At 42.9% G+C, this 20,718-nt stretch overlaps 1 protein-coding gene across 4 annotated transcripts in view; it reads left to right on the top strand.

Annotated features, from left to right (window-relative positions):
• The first annotated feature begins 8,480 nt into the window (after positions 1-8,480).
• The window catches only part of SPMIP6 (sperm microtubule inner protein 6), a 27,867-nt gene continuing 15,629 nt past the window's right edge, over positions 8,481-20,718 (top strand). The window contains exon 1 of one of the 4 annotated variants that reach the window (XM_034406409.3): positions 8,481-8,830. In XM_034406409.3, coding sequence (XP_034262300.2) covers positions 8,696-8,830 — 135 coding nt within the window. In that variant the 5' untranslated portion in view covers positions 8,481-8,695. Of the gene's footprint in view, positions 8,831-14,792; positions 15,114-20,718 lie in introns of those variants that run through there. The other 3 variants (XM_087885482.1, XM_034406410.3, XM_034406408.3) reach the window with 3 other exon arrangements.

The raw sequence follows: 20,718 nt of genomic DNA, 5'->3' as shown, positions 1-20,718 counted from the left end.
TTTTTGCACTGCTTAACGCGATTACGGTCTCCTACCTTTGTGTTTCTAGGCAAACGCTTTGTCGGGGTTTTTTTCTCCATCACAATTTGGGGGATTGCAAAAGGACTGTGCTTTGAATTTTACCTTCTTCGTATTTGTGCCCTAAAAAGATTAGATTGGTAAATATTACGGCCCGCTCATCTTCTTCTTTTGACCTGTGACCAATTAATCAATCAGAATAGAGTTGGAAGGGACCTTGGAGGTCTTCTAGTCCAGCCCCCTACCAGAGTAGGAGACCCCATACTCTTCCAGATAAGTGGTTGTCCAGTCTTTTCTTAAAAACCTCCAATGATGAATTACCCACAAGTTCTGGTGGCAGGCTGTTCCCCTGGTTAATTGTTCTCACTGTCAGGAAGCTTCTCCTTAACTCCAGGCTGCTTCTCTCCTTGATTAGTTTCCATCCGTTGCTTCTTCTCCTGCCTTCAGGTGCTTTGGAGAATAGCTTGTCCACCCTCCGTCTTCTTTGGGGCAGCCCCTCAAATACTGGAATACTGCTATCATGTCTCCCATGGATGGATGGATGGATGGATGGATGGATGGATGGATGGAAAGATGAATGGATTGATTCATTGATTAACTGCTTAGCACTTTGTAAGCTGCCCTGAGTCTCCGGAGAAGGGCGGCATATAAATCAATTTTTAAAAAAAATTAATTAATTGATTGATCGATTGATAGGTGGATGGATGAATGAATGGATGGATGGGGATGGATGGATGCTGGTATGGTTGGATGGATGGATAGAGATGAATGGCGGGATGATAGAACAGATAGATGAAATGGTGAGAAGGATGGTGGAATGCAGGGAGAGATGGAAGGATGGATCTGCTATTTTCTCCCTCTTGGGGACCATTCATTCAGATGGAAATGTCATAATTTGGGGCTTTAGGCAGTTCAGGAATCCTCCATTCCCACTTGAGGGACTGTCTTTCTGCTTTTGAGGCATGGTTATGCACTGGGCAAGTTTAGACAGAGCTTGTGGTCCTCCTGGCATGCTTTCCTGCTGTTCTTCTCTTTCCAGGCCTAACTTACTTGTCCAAAGGAATCTTGGCACCCATGTCCGGAGGTTAGGTCTAGAATTGCAAGCTCTGTTGAATTGCACACAGGCCTCGTTCTTCAGCTTCTGTTGTGTCTTCTCAGTCCACACCTTGTTCTGCTGAGAGATTGGCGGCTCCTTCTCTCCGTCTTCAGCATATTCTCCTCCTAACCCTTGGAGGCTGCTCAAAATACCCTCCCCCAATAAGACAGCTGCCCCACAGTGATCCCAAGAGTACCCCATAGTGCATCTCCAGGGAATTCAGGAGCTAAGGTGGAGGAGGCACCTATTTCCAACCAAGCACCGTAACAGAATAACAGAGTTGGAAGGGGCCTCGGAGGTCTTCTAGTCCAACCCCTTGCTCAAGCAGGAGATCCTATACCATTTCAGACAAATGGTTGTCCAATCTCTTCTTAAAAACCTCCAACGTTGGAGAACTCATAATTTCTGGAGGACTATTGAGCACTCACAACTTCTGAAGGATCTGCTGAGGTTCTTCTCTGCTTTGGGGGAGATGATCTCCATTGCTGCAGAGGGTTCTTGGCCTAGAATTTGTGGCTCCCCCATATTCCTTCACCCATCTCTCCCTCCTTTGGAAAGAACATCACTACACAACTCTTTGTTCCCTTGAAAACCATTGCATCTTCAATTCCTTCGGTGAGGAATTACAGAATACAAAATAACAAGAGTTGGAAGGGACCTTGGAGGTCTTCTAGTCCACCCCCCTACCAGAATAGGAGACCCCATACCATTTCAGACAGATGGTTGTCCAGTCCCTTCTTGAAAGCCTCCAGGGTTGGAGCACCCAAATTCTTTCAAAAAGTCCGGGTTTTCTTGCCTTGTAAGCACCTTACGACCAACCAAGAGATTCAGTAAATTCTATCCCATCTTCTCTTTTTAAAATAATAATTGATTTGCACCCAGGGGGGAACCAGAGGATGATCCTGCCTCCCAAAACTGCAAAGGGATAATTTTGTCTTCGTTCTTGTTTGGTGGAAGGGGGCACCAAACCCCTTTAGATTTTGCACTGTTCAAACTGCCCCCCCTCCCCTATCAGCCCCACCCCCACCCACCCACCCCCAGTAGCTCCATGAATTCGATAAAATGATCAGGGCTGCTTCAGGTTGTTTCTTGCTGGGAGAGGGCAGGTACTCTTCTGAGTAACCCCCAACTCTCCGGTTCCTGAAAGTGTGTGCCATGAGGGTATGGAAGCAAACTGTTTCAAGAAACTTAGTCTGTTCACTCCTCCTCTTTTAAGTGTCAGTTTATCATGGATGTTAGCTCTCAACCATCTGTTTTCCAGGAGCAAAAACAGACGTAGTAAAACCCTACTCCTATCCTTAAGGGCAGAAGAAGAGATGAGATGAGGAGGCCCAAAGACTTCTCCACCAGCCTCCTCTGTCCTTGTGACCAGCTGCCTCTTGGGAGGGGTTAGTGAAACCATCTTATCCATGTGAGATGCTCTCTGGGCTTGGTGGTTTCCTTGCAGACGTTTCATGACCCAGGTAGGTAACATCATCCGTGTTAGCAGGGAATAGGGTTGGTCGAGTGGAGAAGAAGGAGGACCATGAAGTTCTTGGTGCTCTCTGAGCTTGGTTGTTTTTTATTGCAGATGTTTTATGACCCAAGTAGGTGATATCATCAGTACTAGCAAGTGTGGAGTTTGTGCTGTTGTTTTTTTTTTTTAACCCCGGAACACATCTTCTCCAACAGCCAGCACCCAGGTAAGCAGGGATTACTTCCAGACAAACAATCAAACAGAAAACAATATTCTAATCAAGGGACTACCAAACTATACCCCACTAGTAAATAAACTGGGGTTTCTTGGTGCTTCTCGAGCTGGGTTGTTTTCTTGCAAACGTTTCATTCTGCATCTAGCTGACATCATCAATACTAGAAGGGAGTGGGAATTGTTCTCTATTTACCCCAATCAAGGGACTATCAGTTCAGTAAACGGCCTAACCAAGGAATCACCAAGAAGAAAATAGCATTCCCACAAAAAGGACAAGACACTAATATATATAAAAAGAGAGTAAATCCCACTCCCTTTTTGCACTGATAATGGAACATAGTTTGGTAATGAAATGTCTGTGAGGAAACAATCAAGCTCAGAGAGCACCAAGGATTCCATAGTTGTCCTCTCCTCCTCCCCCTCCTCCTCCTCCTCCTCCTCCTCCTCCTCCTCCTCCTCCTCCTCCTCCTCCTCCTCCTCCTCCTCCTCCTCCTCCTCCTCCTCCTCCCGCACTTATGATGTTACCTAGTTTGGTCATGAAACATTTGCAGGAAACTACAAAGTTCAGAGAGCACAAGGACCTCACAGTCGTCATTGTCTTCGTCCTTCTCCTCCTCCTCTTCCTCCTGAAACTCTACCGGCTTCTAGCACTTGATTATATTACCTAGTTGGGTCATGAAACGTCTGCAGGAAAGCCGCAAAGCTCAGAGGGCACCGGGGACCCCACCGTTGAACTCTGAGCTACAAATTCTCTCTTCTATTGGTACTTCTTGCCATGTTCGATTTGTGTGTGCATGAAACAGGCAAAGAAAGGGAAGATGTCAAGAGTCCCAATAGGGAACCGTGTAGATTTGAGGATGACCAACCTGCCCGAAACTCTTGACGAGACACCGGCCCCATCACTTCCCTCTCAAACTCACTTATAAATTGGGAAGGGGAGACTCCTTGTTCTGGCTAATCCCCTTCCCCTCCCAGTAAAGTCAGCTCTTTGTTTTCCAGCAAAACCCAGTCTTAATTTTTTTTGCTTCCCCAGCCTGAGCAACGTAGCACAGTCCTGTCCCCATCATGTAGATGATTGCCTTAAACCAATCTGTTGGTTTTTTTTATTATTATTATTATAATTATTATTATAATTTACCGTCAAGTTTACACATTAATTTATTTTTACAATGTGGTTTTTGGAAGACATGTTACATGTATAATATTTTTTTTTTTTAACATTTCCATTGCAGTATTTATCATTGTTACTGGTTGTGTGTAGTGTTGACAGAATTAATATTAAAAAGCGTACATATGAAACCGACCCGGCTGTCTCTGTGTGTGAAAACCTCCGTCTGCGGAAAAGGGAAGGAAGGATTCTGTTTTCTCAGAGCGGTAAGAAATGAAAATACACCAGTGAGTGAGTGAGAGAGAGAGAAAGAGAGAGGGAGGGAAGGTCAGAAAAACGCTCACTTTTCAGTGCTGTTGTAACTTTGAATGATCCCTAAGTGCACAGTTGTAAGCCAAGGACTACCTATACTCCCTGACAAATCCCACACTTGGTAGCCACAGCAATCCATATGCAACCAGACTGGCTGACGGGGGTCTCGGAGGGGATCATTCAGACCTAGAAGGTTCATACTTCTTTCACCCCCAAATTCAGGAATAATAATGGGCTGGTGGGGAGCAAAGGCTTCCCTGGGAAGCCTTCGGGGGTTTTCTTTTTGGAAAAATCAAAAGTAGGCAAAAAAGTTTTCAGGCAAGTCACCCAACTCCGTAGACATGTTTACATCAGAAGCCTTCCCACGTGGCAACTGTAAAGTACCTGTGGACTTCAACTCCCAGGATTCCCCAGCCAGCCTTTAAATCCAGAGATTTTAAAGCTTCCATAAAGAAGCAAAACAATATTGGGTGAAAATACAAACATGGTTAGAGGGAATGTTGCAGCAACATACAGAGTTAAAACCAGAGATATTCTTATTGGGAATTTTTACCAGAGAAATATAGTAAAGAAGATACATATTTGATTTTTCATATAATAACAGCGGCTAGAATTGTATTTGCACAAAACTGGAAAGCAGATAAAATCCCGTTGGAAGGAGAAATTATAAAGAACATTTTAGAATGTGCAGAAATGAATAGATTAACACTGAGAATAAAAGATAAAGAGGAGCCGGTGTATTTCAAGACATGGGATAAATTTTATGATTGGTTGGAAAAGAAATATGAATAAGGATATAGAAATAAAATAGAAAGAGAATAGATGGGAGAAAACAATTAGAAAAATAGATACCCAGATGATGTCAAGTAAAAGGAAAAAGGGGGGGGGGGGTAAGAGGGAAAAAAGTGAGATATTATAAAAATACGCAAATGATGAAATAAAAATAAATAATTGAATAAGAAATTGAAATGAGAATAAAGATAATTAGAAAATCTATAGGGCCCTACATGGCTTAGGCCCGGGATATTTGGGGGGCCATCTGCAGCCAGCAACAGCTTCCCATCGCCCGGTGCGTTCCCACAGAGAGGGCCTCCTCAGGGTGCCGTCGGCCAGACAGTGTCGGCCGGCGACCCCCAGGGGGAGGGCGTCCTCTGTGGGCGCACCTACCCTTTGGAATCAACTGCCCCTGGAGCTCCGGGCGGCCCCCGACCTCCGCTCTTTCCGCCGCGACCTGAAAACATGACTGTTTCGTTTGACTGGCCTGGACTGATGGGGTTTTAATTCTAATTTAATTTTAACTTGTTAGACTTAATTGTACTTTTAACTGTTAAATTACGAGATTTGGATTCAATTTTTTAACTTTTTATTAGATGTTTCTTAACTGTTGTGAGCCGCCCTGAGTCTGGCTGGAGATTGGGCAGCATATAAATCTCATTAATAAATAAATAAATGAATAATGAAAATCAGAGCTGCTCGAATACCACTTTAGATTGAACTGAAAAGGGAAACAACAGGAGAGAGGGGAAGGAGTAGAGAGAGAGGAAGGGAGAGGAGAGGAGAGGAGAGGAGAGGAGAGGAGAGGAGAGGAGAGGAGAGGAGAGGAGAGGAGAGGAGAGGAGAAAGAAGAATGGGAAAAGGGGAGAAAGAAAAGGGAGGGGAAAGTGGAGTAGAGGAAAAGGTTAGAAGGGGGGAAGAAGGGAGTGTGGGAAGAGAAGGGGAAGTAGGAAAGAGAAGGAGAGAAAGAACGAAGGAAGTAGGAGAACAGAGAGGAAAGAAAAGGGGAGAAGAAGAAGAAAGGTTGGAGTAAAGGTAAAGGGTAAAAGAGCAGCCCCGAAAAAGTAAAAATGAAAAATGAAAGTTAAAAGAAAAGATGAATGAAAAATGATGGAAATGACTGTACACGTAAATGTGTTTATGAGGGGAAAAAAATAAAAAACTTTATTTTAAAAAAAAGATTTTAAAACTTCCTGACGGGGGAACGTTGAGAGTTGAAAAAGTCCACCCATCTTAAAGCTTCCAGGCTGGAGAACTCTGGGAGTTGAAGTCCACACATTTACAAGCTGCTGAGGTTGAGAAGCACTACTTTAGAGCAAAAGAAGGAGCTGGTTGAAAGACTCACTGGCTTTGAGTCTACTCTATTGCCTCTGTGGTCATCCTCAATTCCTAGAAAAAAGCCTACTCTCAATTCTAGTTCCATTTTTAATCATCCGAATGGTTCAACGTAAGGGAAGCACGTCCCCAACAAAACTAAATCTTCAGCAAGATCTCCCTGTACAAATCCTGGGAGACAGAATCATCAATCAATCAATCAATCAATCAGAATAGATCTGGAAGAGACCTTGGAGGTCTTCTAGTCCAACCCCCTGCTCAAGCAGGAAACCCTATGCCATTTCAGACAAATGGTTGTCCTATCTCTTCTTAAAAATCTCCAGTGATGGAGCATCCACAACTTCTGGTGGCAAGCTGTTCCACTGGTTAATTGTCCTCACTGTTAGGAAGTTTCTCCTTAATTCCAGGTTGCTTCTCTCCTTGATGAGTTTCTATCCATTGCTTCTTCTCCTGCCTTCTGGTATTTTGGAAAATAAATGGACCTTCTCCTCTTTGTGGCAGCCCCTCAAATACTGGAAGACTGCTCTCATGTCATCCCCTCCCCCCCATCCTTCTTTTCTCCAGACTTACCAAACCCAAATCCTGCAACCGTCCTTCATAAGTTTTTGTCTCCAGATTTTTAATCATCTTAGTTGCTCTTCTCTTTTTTTCTAAAGTCTCAACATCCTTTTTGTCAAAGCTTCATGCAAAAGCTGAAACCTGCAGGTGACACAGACATCTTCCATCAGTTACTGATCAGGGATCAACTGGGTCACCCAAAGATGGATGCTCCCTCTGTTGGAATAAGGAGCTTGGCTTGGAAGTTTTCATTTTCCCCTTCGCCTCATTTTCCACCCAAGAACCTGCTGAGCTCCTGCACATGGCAGAAAGTCCTCTGGCCTTTCCAGGGATCACAGAATCACAGAGCTGGAAGGGACCTTGGAGGTCTTCTAGTCCAACCCCCTGCTTACGGAGGAGACCCTATATACCATTTCAAACAAATGGCTATCCAGTCTGTTCTTGAAAACCTCCAGTGATGGAGCGCCCACAACTTCCGGTGGCAAGCATAGAACAGGGCCTCCAAATTTGGCAACTTGAAAACTTGTGGACTCCAACTCCCAGAATTCCCTAATTAGCAAGCTTGTGGAAGCATGGACAGCATGCTGCCTGAGAGTCTGCAGAGATTCTCGGTCCTCCGGGTCCTGGTTTTTATTTTTTAATTTTATTTTTATTTGATTTATATGCCGCCCTTCTCCGGAGACTCAGGGCGGCTTACAATGCGTTAAGCAATAGCCTTCGTACTTTTGTATATTTTATACAAAGTCAGCTTATTGCCCCCACAATCCGGGTCCTCAATTTACCTACCTTAGAAAGGATGGAAGGCTGAGTCAACCTTGAGCCTGGGGAGATTCGAACCTGCAGTAATTGCAGGCAGCTGGTCTTAATTACAGGGTGCATTAAACCACTGTACTACCAAGGCTCCTAAAGGTGCTTTTTCAGGAGGCAACTGGACTTTCTTGGTTTTTCTTTGAAGACGTTTCACTTCTCATCCAAGAAGCTTCTTCAGCTCTGACAGGACGGTGGGGAACGGAAGGATTTATATTCCTTGCAGACAGTTGGTCATTTGCATCCTTTTAGAGGGTCGTTGAAGCACTTGGAGGTTTCTCTGTGTCCTCAGGGTTACCTGAGTAATGCAAATGGATCCTGTAATCTGCAGTTTTTCCCTCTGGAAATCCGTTCCTACTCCCACACTATTCCAAGGGTCTCCATCCCAAATTGCCCAGCTCAAAGTCTAGAGATTCTCCGTCCTCCAGGTCCTGGTTGTCCCAAAGGTGCTTTTTCAGGAGGCAACTGGACTTTCTTCTTTGTTCTTCTCTTGAAGATGTTTTGCTTCTCCTCCAAGAAGCAAAGAATCTGAAGAAACATCTTGGATGAGAAGCGAAACATCTTTGAAGAAAAGAACAAGTAAGTCCCGTTGCCTCCTGAAAAAGGCACCTTCTGGCTGAGGACTTCTGGGAGTGGAAGTCCACCCACCTTCAAGATCCCGAGGTTGCAAAACCCTGCGCTAAAATCCTTTGACCTTGAGCTCCACGTTGGATGGGTTTTCCTGACCCACCTGCCCATTTCTGCCTGCCAACTGTGACATCACGCATGATGCCAAGGCTGACTGTTGGGAAGGGCTGAGGCCACCAAGGGAAAAAAAAGTCTTAAATTTTGCCCCCCCTGGCATGAAGAGCTACTCTCCCTTTCCCAGCAACCTTAGCGGGAGAAATCGCCCCCGATTCCATGAGGCTGAGGTCCCGAGCTCTTCTGCCGAAGAAGTGTACTTCGCTCCCTCTTCTTGCATTGACGATTTCGGAAGAGCTGCCCAGATCCAGCCAAGATGTTCCTCTTTGCCACCAAAACCAAGACCCCCATCAGCACCTACACCGACTCCTACCGGCCTCCAAACACCATGAAGAAGGCCTTTGAGGAAGCGCCGATGACCCTCTGGAGCGAGAATAAGTTTGTGACCCAGGTGAGTCTAACGTGCATGAGACTGGGAGGCCAGGACGTTGTGGCCCCACCTTATCTGGCGGGTGGCCATTGAGAAGGTAGCAAGAAGATTCCTTCTACGGAGGTGGAACACAACCTGAGCCAGCAGGGAAGGGCCACTGGGTCAGTCTAAGGTCATCGAGCTCAGAAGGTCAGCCAGATCTCTCTGATGCTTCCTTTCCTGGCCAACACTGAATAAGGAGGGCACCACCAAGAGTTGTTCTGTGGGGTCCTTGCTGCACCCTGAGCTCGGTTGCTTTCATGCAGACGTTTTATTACCCAACTAGATAACATCACCAATCCTAGAAGGTGATGTTAACAAGTTATGTAATGAAACATCTGCAAGAAACAGCCGAGCTCAGAGAACACCAAGGACCTCACAGTCCTCCTCCTCCTCCATTCCACACAAACCCCGGTCCCTCCTACCACTGATGATGTTACCTAGCATGGTAATCAAATGTCTGCATGAAAACAACCAAGCCCAGAGAGCACAAGGACAGCTCAATAATCCTGCTCCTCCTCCTGCTCCTGCTCCTGCTCCTCCTCCTCCTCCTCCTCCTCCTCCTCCTCCTCCTTCTCCTCCTCCTCCTCCTCCCTGTTAACCAGGGGTGGGTTCTACTTACCTTTACTACCGGTTTGCAACGGGGTCATGCACGTGCGCTTCTGCACATGTGCAGAAGCTTCCTGATGACGTCGGGGTTGGTGGGCAGAGCCTCCCACCAGTTTTACTACCGGTTCTATAAAACCAATCCAAACCAGGGGCAACCCACCACTGCTGCAAACCCCACTCCCTTCTAGCACTGATGATGATGATGATGATGATTATTTATTAAATTTGTATACCACCCTTCTCCTTTCAGACTCAGGGCGGTGAACAGCCAAAATAAAAACATTTGTACAAAAATTAAAATAATTATTTAAAACTAATGAAATAGAAATTTGGCCCGTAATTTAAAACATATCAATTAAAATCAATATCAAACATTAAAAACCAAACATGGAATCAGGCCAGCCCGGCTAGCTGAAAAAAGTAAGTTTTTAGGGCCCGACGAAAAGTCCGAAGGTCTGAGATCTAAGTCATGTGACTTAGTTGGGCAATGAAAGGTCTGCAAGAAAACCACCAAGCTCAGAGACCACCAAGGACCTCACAGTCCTCTCCTCCTTCTCCTCTACTTCCTCTTCTTCCTCCTCCTCCACTTTGCAACCCCACCTCTTAGCACTGATAATGTTACCTGGCTGGGTCATGAAACAGATGCAAGGAAAACACTCAGCTCAGAGAGCACCAGGGACTCCAGAGTTCAACTCTAAACTACAAATATTCTCTTCTATTGAAAAAAAAGAGAGAGTTATTAAGCCATTTCCTCCTATTGAACCTTGAGCGTACCGTAGTTTGCTTCTGCTACTCAGCATGGCATAGGTTCAGGATTATGGGTATTGACGTCCAACACCTGTGGACCGTGCCTGGCTGAGAAAGGCTGTTCAGGCTTGTTGGCAAAGCTGCTCCCATTTTCCAGAAACAGCCACCCGAGCCCCAGATCAGAAGGAAACAATCTCTTATGACAATAATGGGTTGGAAAATCTATCAGGTATATATATATCAAAATACGGGAGATGGAAGGGACCTTGGAGGTCTTCTAGTCCAACCCCCTGCTCAAGCAGGAAACCTTGTACCATTCCGGACAAATGGTTGTCCAATCTCTGCTTGAAAACCTCCAGAGCAGCCAAGAACTTTTCCAACTCGGCATGTTGGGAGGGCAAAAAAGTCAAGATGGCAACCATGAGCCTACAATTAAAGTCATGCCTTTTTTTGCATTCATTGTGCAAACAATTATGCATATTAAAAAAAAAAACAGATGAGGCTTTGATGGTGTGGAAGCAGTCCCCATATTGACTTTGGGGCAGTGGTAAAATCCAAATTTTTTTACTACTGGTTGCATGGGCATGGTGTGGCTTGGTGGGCGTGGCTTGGTAGGTATGGCAGGGGAAGGATACTGCAAAATCCCCATTCCCTCCCCACTCCTGGGGGAAGGATACTGCAAAATCTCCCTTCCTACCCCACTCCTAGGGGAAGGATATTGCAAAATCTCCATTCCCACCCCACTCCTGGGGGAAGGATACTGCAAAATCTCCATTCCCACCCCACTCCTGGGGGAAGGATACTGCAAAATCCCCATTCCCTCCCCACTCCTGGGGGAAGGATACTGCAAAATCTCCATTCCCACCCCACTCCTGGGGGACGGATATTGCAAAATCCCCATTCCCTCCCCACTCCTGGGGGAAGGATACTGCAAAATCCCCATTCCCACCCTACTCTGTGACCAGCCAGAGGTGGTATTTGCCGGTTCTCCGAACTGCTCAAAATTTCCGCTACCGGTTCTCCAGAACCTGCTGGATTTCATCCCTGCTTTGGGGGCCTCCAACCTCCACCAGACCCTACTGGGAATCCCAACTGTGTCAGGATCCAGCATTTCAAAAAAACCATCCACTTTCCCTGGAAGAAATAAATAGAGAACATTGCTGGACTTGGCTTCAAAGCAACCAGCTCTCTCCGTTCCCAAGTCATCCTTGTGAAAAGAGCGCCCTCTGTTGGCCAGGATGTGCATCTCAGTCTCCCCCAACTGGGATGAAGAGGGGTTATCGTTGGCCCAGGCCCCAGTTCCCCACCTGTAAACAAGATTAATTTTGGACAGAGGCAACCCAGGTTTATCCTGATCATTCAAAGGAAGCCTGAAATTCCAGGATGCAAAAAAAAGATAATTCTGGACAATCTGTACTTCGTGGGTTTTGCACAACTTCGTCTTGTGACGCACACAGGTGAGAGAGAAGAAATGGAACGGAGCATGCCAACGCAGAGCTAACAGTATTTATTTTATTTATTTTATTTTATTTCCAATTTATATACCGCCCTTCTCCCTGAGGACTCAGGGCGGTGTACAGCCAGAATTAAGAACATGAAATACAAATATTAAAAAACAGTTAAAGTATATATAAATTTGGCTCAAAAATTAAAAAATTAAAATTAAAATTAAAAATCACAAACCAATTAAAACATTTAAAAATTTCTTCTTAAGCCAATACCTTAAGCTTGGTATTGGCCAAGCAGAGGTCAAACCCTCCGTGGAGTGCAGTGGTCTCTGCCTCCAAGCAGTTGGGTCCTTAATTAAGGACCCCACAGTCCTCCTCCTCTCCCTCCTCTCTGCAAACTCCCCTTCCTTGTAGCACTGATGAAGTTATGTAGTTGGGTAATGAAACTTTGCAAGAAAACAACCAAACTCAGAGAGCATCAAGGACCCCACAGTTGTTTTCTCCTCCTCCTCCTCCTCCTCCTCCTCCTCCTCCTCCTCCTCCTCCTCCTCCTCCTCCTCCTCCTCCTCCTCCTCCTCCTCCTCTCCGCAACTCCCCCTCTCATCTAGCACTGATGCTGTTACCTAGTTGGGTCATGAAACATCTACAAGAAAACAACCAATGGGGTCCTGCACTGTTCTGGGACGAGACTTTGGGCATCCCAACAATGGACTTGCCATGAGATGGAGGGTCTGGAGGTGGGGGTGGGAAGGTGTTTACCTGAGGACCAGGTCCCACAAGCATATTTTTACCTGCTGACATTTCCTCTTTGAACTAGTCAAAATAAATAAATGCAGCTCGTCCTTAACTTACTGTTTGTAAAATATGGTGCTGCCCTCATGGTCCCATGACCAAATTTTGACAACCAGTTCACAATTACTGGCAAAAAAACCCACCACCCATTCCAGAGAATGGGTTCACACTTATGACCACATGATTCAGACTTACAACCGTGGGGTTTGTTATAATGACCACCATAAAAATGGTTGTAAAACTCAGTCTGGTCACTTGAGTGTCTTTGACGTCTGACTGTCACGACTTACAACCAACATTTCAGTCCCAATTGCTGTTGTAATTTGAGAACTAACTGTATTTACTGTTTTACTGTTTCTTTCTTTTTTACAAAAAAAATTATTTTATACACAAACAAACACTTAATACATCAGTTAATCTTTTCGTGTGTCATCTCGGTGTTTCTTCAATGGCTTCATCTCCTTGTTGTTTCTTCTTTCTTCATTTTCTCTTAATCTATTACAACCTCTCTTCAACAATATTTTAATTATACTAAACTCTTGCATAACTATTAATTTGTTTATCTATATCTCTGTTCTAACCAATGGTAGAATTGACCCCATATCTTAAAATATTCTGAATCTTCTTTAATTATCAAAGTTAATCTATTCATTTCTGCACAGTGTAAAATTTTCTTAATTACTTCCTCTTCCATAGGTATTTTCTCTGCTTTCCAGTTTTGTACAAATACAGTTCTCGCTGTTGTTATTACATGAATAATCAAATATACTGTTTTACTGTTTCAATGGTGTATAATTCTATTTTTATTACGTGGTAAGCCGCCATGAGTTGTGGGATAGAGAGATGACATCGAAACCTGACACAGTGTATAAATTGAATAAATGAATAGATAAATAAAATTACAGCAGATGTAAAATAGCAGCTTAGTTTTCAAACATTAAAAAGTCTGGAGTTGAGCAGTTTATAAATATGAATGAATGAATGAATGAATGAATGAATGAATGAATGAATGAATGAATGAATGAATAAATAAATAAATAAATAAATTTCATCCATACAGAATTATACCATGTAATCTTTCCAATCCAGGGATAATGAGCCCATTCACAGCCAAAAGCATACATTTCCATTTTTTAGAAAAATAAAAGTTTATTGGAAGTTTTAAAGGGAACACAAAAACTCACACCAACTAGTTACAGAATAGAGAGACCAAAGAAAGAGAGAGAAGGAACAAGGAAAACACAAAAGGGCAGTAAGAAATAAAAAGAAATTTTTTAAAGCTTCCCAATTTCTCTGCAGCTATGCTTTTAAAATTACCTCTTACTCTGTGATTACCAAAAAAAAAAGCTCAAAGCTTTTTCTATTATCCATTTTTTCCCCTTGATCATTAAAACCACAAAGGATTTTTTTTTCCTGCTATTTCAAGCGAAAATAGTCTATAAGGTTTTTCCAGTCAGCCATAAATGTAGAAAAATTAGCATATTTTTTCAGTCCAAGATTTAAACAGATTATCTTTTTACTATCCTTCTAGAAGTTCAATAAATTCTAATTTGTCATAAAGCAATAAGATGTAAGTTACGAGTTCAACCTTACAGGTAGTCCTTGATTTACAACCATTCATTTAATGACCGTTCAAAGTTGTAATGGCACTGAAAAAAATGATCATTTTTCACATTTACGCAGCATCCCCACGATCACGTAATCGAAATTCAGATGCTTGGCAACTGTTTCATATTTATGACCGTTACAGTGTCCAGGGGTCACATGTGGAGGAGGACTGTGGGGTCCTTAATGCTCTCTGAGCTTGGTTGTTTTCTTGCAAACATTTCATGACTCATCTAGGTAACATCATCAGTGCTAGAAGGAAGAGAGACTTGGGGAGGAGGAGGAGGAATGAATGGTCCTTGATGATCACTGTTGAGCTGTTTTCTGGCAGACATTTCAATATCCAACTAGGGAACACCATCAGTGCTACTGTGAGTAATATTACTGATACTTCTGTAGCACTGATGATGTTCCCTAGTTGGGCCATGAAACGTCTGTCAGAACATCCCACAGTTCAACCCTGAGCTACAAATATTCTCTTCTCTTGATAAACCTTCCGGACATTCCTCACAGCAACCAGTTATGGAACGGTGAGATCCTCTTTGCACAGGGAAGCAACCCATGAGGGCCGAGCTTGGATCGGGGTACCCAAATCCAGAAGACGGGTTCCCCAGGAGAAGCCCCTGCCCTTCCCACCATCCTCCCTGCACTCTTTTCTGCTCCCCTGTATTATGGCTGCTCTCCGTGACTGTGACATCACAGCTGAGGTTGACCCTGGTGTAAGGCTGAACTTGGAGGGCCATTAGCAGCCAGTAGTTAGTTGTTTGTTAGTAGATACAAAGAGTCCCCCTTTTTATTTTCTTATCAGCCGAAGGTGGGGGGAAGGTGCAACGTTCGCCCCAAACCCCTTTTGATAGGCAACCTAGAGAGTCGTAGAGAATTAGGTTGACGTCCAAGGCAGCATCTCTGAAGGAGATCCATCCGGAACCATGTTCATCTTTGCGCATAAAACCGAAACGCCACTCAGCACCTACACAGACTCCTATCGGGTGCCGGTGGTTAGGAAACACATCTATGAGGAGCCTTCTGTGGAGCAATGGACCCCAAACGAACATATCTCAAAGGTAATCCGCTCTGGGGTATCCACTGAGGAATCTCTAGAAAGGATGGGCAGAGATAAGGACAGCGAAGGACTCCTAAATGGAAGATTAAAACCGAAGCTGAAGAATTGAGAGCTGGTTTCTAATTAATTCTTCCCATCATTGGGGTTTGGAGCAGTGGTGGGTCTCAAAATCTTTTACTACCGGTTCTGTGGGCGTGGCTTGGTGGGTTTGGCTTGGTGGGCGTGGCAAGGGAAGGATACTGTAAAATCTCCATTCCCTCCCCACTCCAGGGAAAGGATACTGCAAAATCCCCATTTCCTCTCGATCACTTGGGACTCGGGAGGCAGAGAAGAGAGGGGGGCGGGGCCAGTCAGAGATGGTATTTACCAGTTCTCCAAACTACTCAAAATTTCCACTACCGGTTCTCCAGAACTAGTCAGAACCTGCTGGAACCCACCTCTGGTTTGGAGATGTGTGTGTTGGAGCCAACTCATAGGACCTTCTCCCAATCACGAAGACTGTGAAGGGCTGGTTGGAAAAAAAAAAAAGAATACAATAACAGAGTTAGGAGGGATCTTGGAGGTCTTGTAGTCCAGCCCTCTGCTCAAGCAGGAGACCATTATACCATTTCAGACAAATGGTTGTCCAATCTCGTCTTGAAATCCTCCAGTGATGGAGCACCCACAACTTCTGGAGGCAAGTCATTCCATGGATTAATTGTTAACAGAATAACAAAGCTGGAAGGGACCTTGGAGGTCTTCTAGTCCAACCCCCTGCTCAAGGAGGAGGCACCATACCATTCCAGACAAGTGGCTGTCCAGTCTCTTCTTTTTTTTTTTTAATTGAAAAAGTTTTTCAAATACAGATTTTTCCCCCTTTTTCCCCCTCCTCCTCCCTAACTCCCCCTCACCCTCCCCACTCCCCATGGCTTCTCCAAAAATAAAAACCAAATTGATATCAAATTATATAAAATTTTACCATCCTTTTACACCACCCCCCACATGCTAACCATTTCTTTCTAACATTGTTATATCCCCCCTATATTATACATTTCAAAGCAACCTTCAGCTATAAAACTATATAATAAATCCTAATTTGGCATTTATTCAACTCATAATCTACCCATTTCCTCCACCCCCATACATATATCTCTTAATACAAATCTTTTACGTATATTTGTATCTAAACATAACATCCCTTTTCCTAAACTAAACAATCAGTAACCTAACCTATCTCCACCCATTTTCCTACAGGTCTACCATACATAATATTTTTAATATCTTTGTTCTTCTGCCCACACCACACCACTAAAAAATATTTCCATATATAAATAAAATCCTCAAATGACTTTAAATTTGTAATCCATATAGTATCTTCTGTAATGTCTTTCAACTGGATTATTAATTCCATCGCCCATGTTAGGGTAACATCAGGTTCAGCTTCCAGTCTCTTCTTAAAAAGGGCCGGATCCGGCCTGCTGGGTGCTTAGATCTGGCCCGCGGAGCTGCCCTGGAAACAGCGAAGGACCGGCCCGCGGTGCCTCTGCCATGAAAATGGCGCTCAGGAGGGCTGCCCGCGGCTCTCCTGAGCTCCGTTTTTGCTGGGAGAAGCCGTCGCAACCAAAAACAGAGCTCGGGAGCCCGTTTTCACTGGCAAAGCGCTTGGGCCACCACAGGCGTCCCTGACACAAGTGACGTCGAGTTGGCCATGCCCTACCTGCCCCCTCCCCGAGGTCAAACAGAACCCGGATGTGGCCCTCAATGAAATGGAGTTTGACACCCCTGACCTACAACTTCTGGAGGCAAGTCGTTCCATTGATTAATTGTTTTCACCGTCAGGAAATTTCTCCTTAGTTCCAGGTTGCTCCTCTCCTTGATTCCTTTCCATCCGTTGCTTCTTATCCTGCCCTCAGGGGCTTTGGGGAATAGCTGGACCCCCTCCTCTTTGTGGCAGCCCTTCAGATATTGGTTTTGGGCGCAATTATGAGACTTTTTCCTAGAGTTGATTGCAAAAGAGAAGGATTCCAGAATTCATCAGTACCTTATGATCCTAAATGTGTGAGATTTGTAAACTTCCAGGACCAGGTGTGTTGCCTTCTTAGGTTACTGAAGGACCCAGCTGGTGGTTCAGCCAAGGGTTTATGAGTTGTCTTTGAGAGGTTCTTGAGAACTGGAGATGTTCCCGATGAGAAGAGAAGAGCAAATATTTGTAATCTTCAAAAAAATAAGGCAGAGATCCAGCAAATTAGTAATTATACTCTCACCTCAAGAGAAAACCTCTAGAGGAGATCATAAATACACCCATCTGTGGGTACCTTGAAAACATTGTAGTAATCACCAAATGTCAGCATGGAGACATCTCTCTCTCTCTCTCTCTCTCTCTCTCTCTCTCTCTCTCTCTCTCTCTCTCTCTCTCTCTCTCTCTCTCTCATATTTTTAATTTAATCTATATTTTTTCAGTTAGGAAAAATAGACAAAAAAATTGCCAAATCAGACATGACTCATTTAACAACCGCCTTGCTTAGATTGTGGTTGTAAGTTGCCAGTCAAGGGCCACCTCTGCCTCTTGATGGCTCGCGTGAAGTACATACATCAAGATCTCAGCCTGTAAAGAGGCTCAGAGGTGACCTTGGAGAAACCATGCAGAGATGGTTACTACAACACCTAGCCAAACATACTTTAAGCCAAGGAAAGAAGGCTTAGCTCCACCCTAGCTCCCTGGGGTATAAGAGGAACCGACGGGAATTCACAGTCAGAACTTTCAAGATTCTATTACCACAAGCTACCTCGAGAGTTCCTTCCTGACGTGTAGAATTGGTTTCCCTGGTCTTTGCTACCTGGAAGAGTTGACAATCCTTCACAACTGTGAGACTCCTAGCAGCCTTTCCTTCGCAGTGGAGAGCTTCGCTTTATGGGTCGCTCTGGAGTTGAGAGTCCTTCTAGGGTGTCCTGGAGAGGTTGTGAAGATAGAAATCTAGGGTCCTTGGTGCTCCTGAGGTTGACTGTTTTCTTGCAGGCTTTTCATGACCCAACTAATCGCAGGGAGGCTTGCAGGGAGGAGGAGGAGGAACAGTTTAGTCCTTGGTGCTCTCTGAACTTGGTCATTTTCTTGTGAATGTTTCATGACCCAACTAGGTAACATCTTCAGTGCTAGAAGGGAGGGGGTCTGCAGAGAGGAGGAGGAGGAGGAGGAGGATCAGGAGGAGGAGGAGGAGGAGGAGGAGGAGGAGGAGGAGGAGGAGGAGGAGGAGGAGGAGGAGGAGGAGGAACTGTTTAGTCCTTGGTGCTCTCTGAACTTGGTCATTTTCTTGCAGACATTTTATTACCCAACTAGATAACATCATCAGCGCCTGAAGGGAGTGTAGGTTTTGCTCTCTGCTTATATATAAGTGGCTGGCCCTGTTTGATGGTTGCTTGATTAAGCTGTTGTTTACAGTTTGATTGTTGGTCTGAGTTGCTAGTCTCTGGATTATTATTATTATTATTATTATTATTATTATTATTATTATTATTATTATTTATTCAATTTATATACCGCCCTTCTCCTAGTGGACTCAGGGCGGTGCACAGCCAAAACTAAAATACATAACAATACAAAATACATAACAATACAAAATACAATATAATATAAAATATATTGTATACAATATAAAATACAATATAAAATACATAATAATACAAAATTTAAAATTAAATTAAAAGAATTATATACTTTGGCCCAAATTAAAACAATGCGAATTAAAACCCATTAACAGATTAAAACTAAACAATTAATAACCATTAAAAACTAAAAAAGTTTTGTGATTGTGATACGGTTTACTTCTTGAACCACATTCAAGAAGTAAACCAATCTAGTATTAATCTTAGTGTTAATCTTTGCTCATGTCACTTGATGAGGAGCTGTTTTCCTCTTTTTGTTTCCTTTTTGGCTTTTCGACTGACTTTTTTTTTTTGTTAATTTTTTTTTTATTTTTCAAAAACACAAACAAAACAAAACATAAAAACATTATCATTCCATACAATTATAGACAGTGTATCAGTCGGTGGCATTTTTGTGCTCCTCCTCCCTTCAATTTATCACTAAACATACTAGCTTATTTCCAAAAATTTCAACATCCATTTATATCATAATTATTTCCAATTCTTATTCTCTATCCATTGGTAAAATAAATCCCATATCAAATAGTATTGTTTATCTTCCTGCTCTCTTATTTCAAATGTCAATTTACTCATTTCAGCACATTCCATCATTTTCTTAATAATTTCTTCATCATTAGGTAACTTTTCTCCTTTCCAGTTTTTAGCAAATACAATTCTAGCTGCTGTCAAAATATTCGCAATTAAATATTGCAGTTCTTTATTATATGTCTCCGGTATAATCCCTAATAAAAATATCTCTGGTTTAAAGTCAATATGTCTCTTTATCATTTTTTCCAGCCATGTGTGTATCTTAGTCCAATATCTCCTTGCTTCTGTGCATGTCCACCACATGTGGTAATAGGATCCTGGGGTCTGATGACATTTCCAACATTTCTCCGATTTATTCTGGAACATTCTGGCTATTCTCGACGGGGATAGATGCCACCTGTAAAACATCTTATACAAATTCTCCTTATATGCTGTAGACATTGTCATTTTATAATTATGTGACAATTTTTGCCATTTCTCTAAATCAATACCATAGCCAAAATTCTTCCCCCATGCTATCATTGATTCTTCAACTTGTTCTTCTTCCAATTTAACCTCTAGTAAATAACCATATAGCTTTTTAATTACATGATCATCAGAACCCATCAAAATCTTGTCTAAATTAGTCAATTCATTATAAAAACCTTCTTGTTTAAGATCTTGTCGATATCTAGAGAGTATTTGTGTGTATGAAAACCAATCCATCTTACACCCTTGATCTTCTATATCTTGCTTTGATTTAAGTTCACCCTTTTCATCCAATAATTCCTTATATCTTATAATTTGTTTCTCTTTAAACGTCACTGGATACGAAAATGCTTCAGTTGTAGATACCCAGACTGGTATCTTCAAGTAGTTATTTTTTTTTGTCTTCTCCCAATTCAACCATAAGGCTTCACATATTTTATGTCTTCTAAAATACCCCCTGTATTTTAGTTCCTTTATACCACAAAAAAGCATGCCATCCCAACAACAAATCATGTCCCTCCAAATTTAACAATCAAGTATTTTTTAATGATACCCATTCTTTAGTCCACATTAAACTAGCTGCTTGATAATAAAGTTCAAAGTTAGGTAAACCAAAACCACCCCTCATTTTAGCATCTTGTAACAACTTCATTTTTATTCTTGCCTTTTTCCCTGCCAGATATATTTCAATATCATTTTATTCAAGTATTGTTGTCAATTAATTCCATCAAAATTCTGCCTTCTGAATCAGCATATTTCTGCTCAGCTGTTAATGTATTTCTAATATACAGAGCAACTCCTCTTTTTTTTACTTTGCGCCAATGATACAAAAGTTTTGCCAAATTTTGGTTGAATCAATAATTGTTCATATTGTTTTTTAATATGCACTTCCTGTAAGCAAATTATATCAAATTTTAGTTTTTCTAATTTGTGGAAAACTGTTCTTCTTTTATTGGCCGAATTAAGTCCAT

Source organism: Pantherophis guttatus, chromosome 2 (assembly GCF_059756535.1).
Source record: "Pantherophis guttatus breed Tessera chromosome 2, ASM5975653v1, whole genome shotgun sequence".
Lineage (NCBI taxonomy): Eukaryota > Metazoa > Chordata > Lepidosauria > Squamata > Colubridae > Pantherophis > Pantherophis guttatus.
The sequence above is the reverse complement of the archived record's forward strand: the minus strand, read 5'-3'. Positions and strand labels throughout refer to the sequence as shown.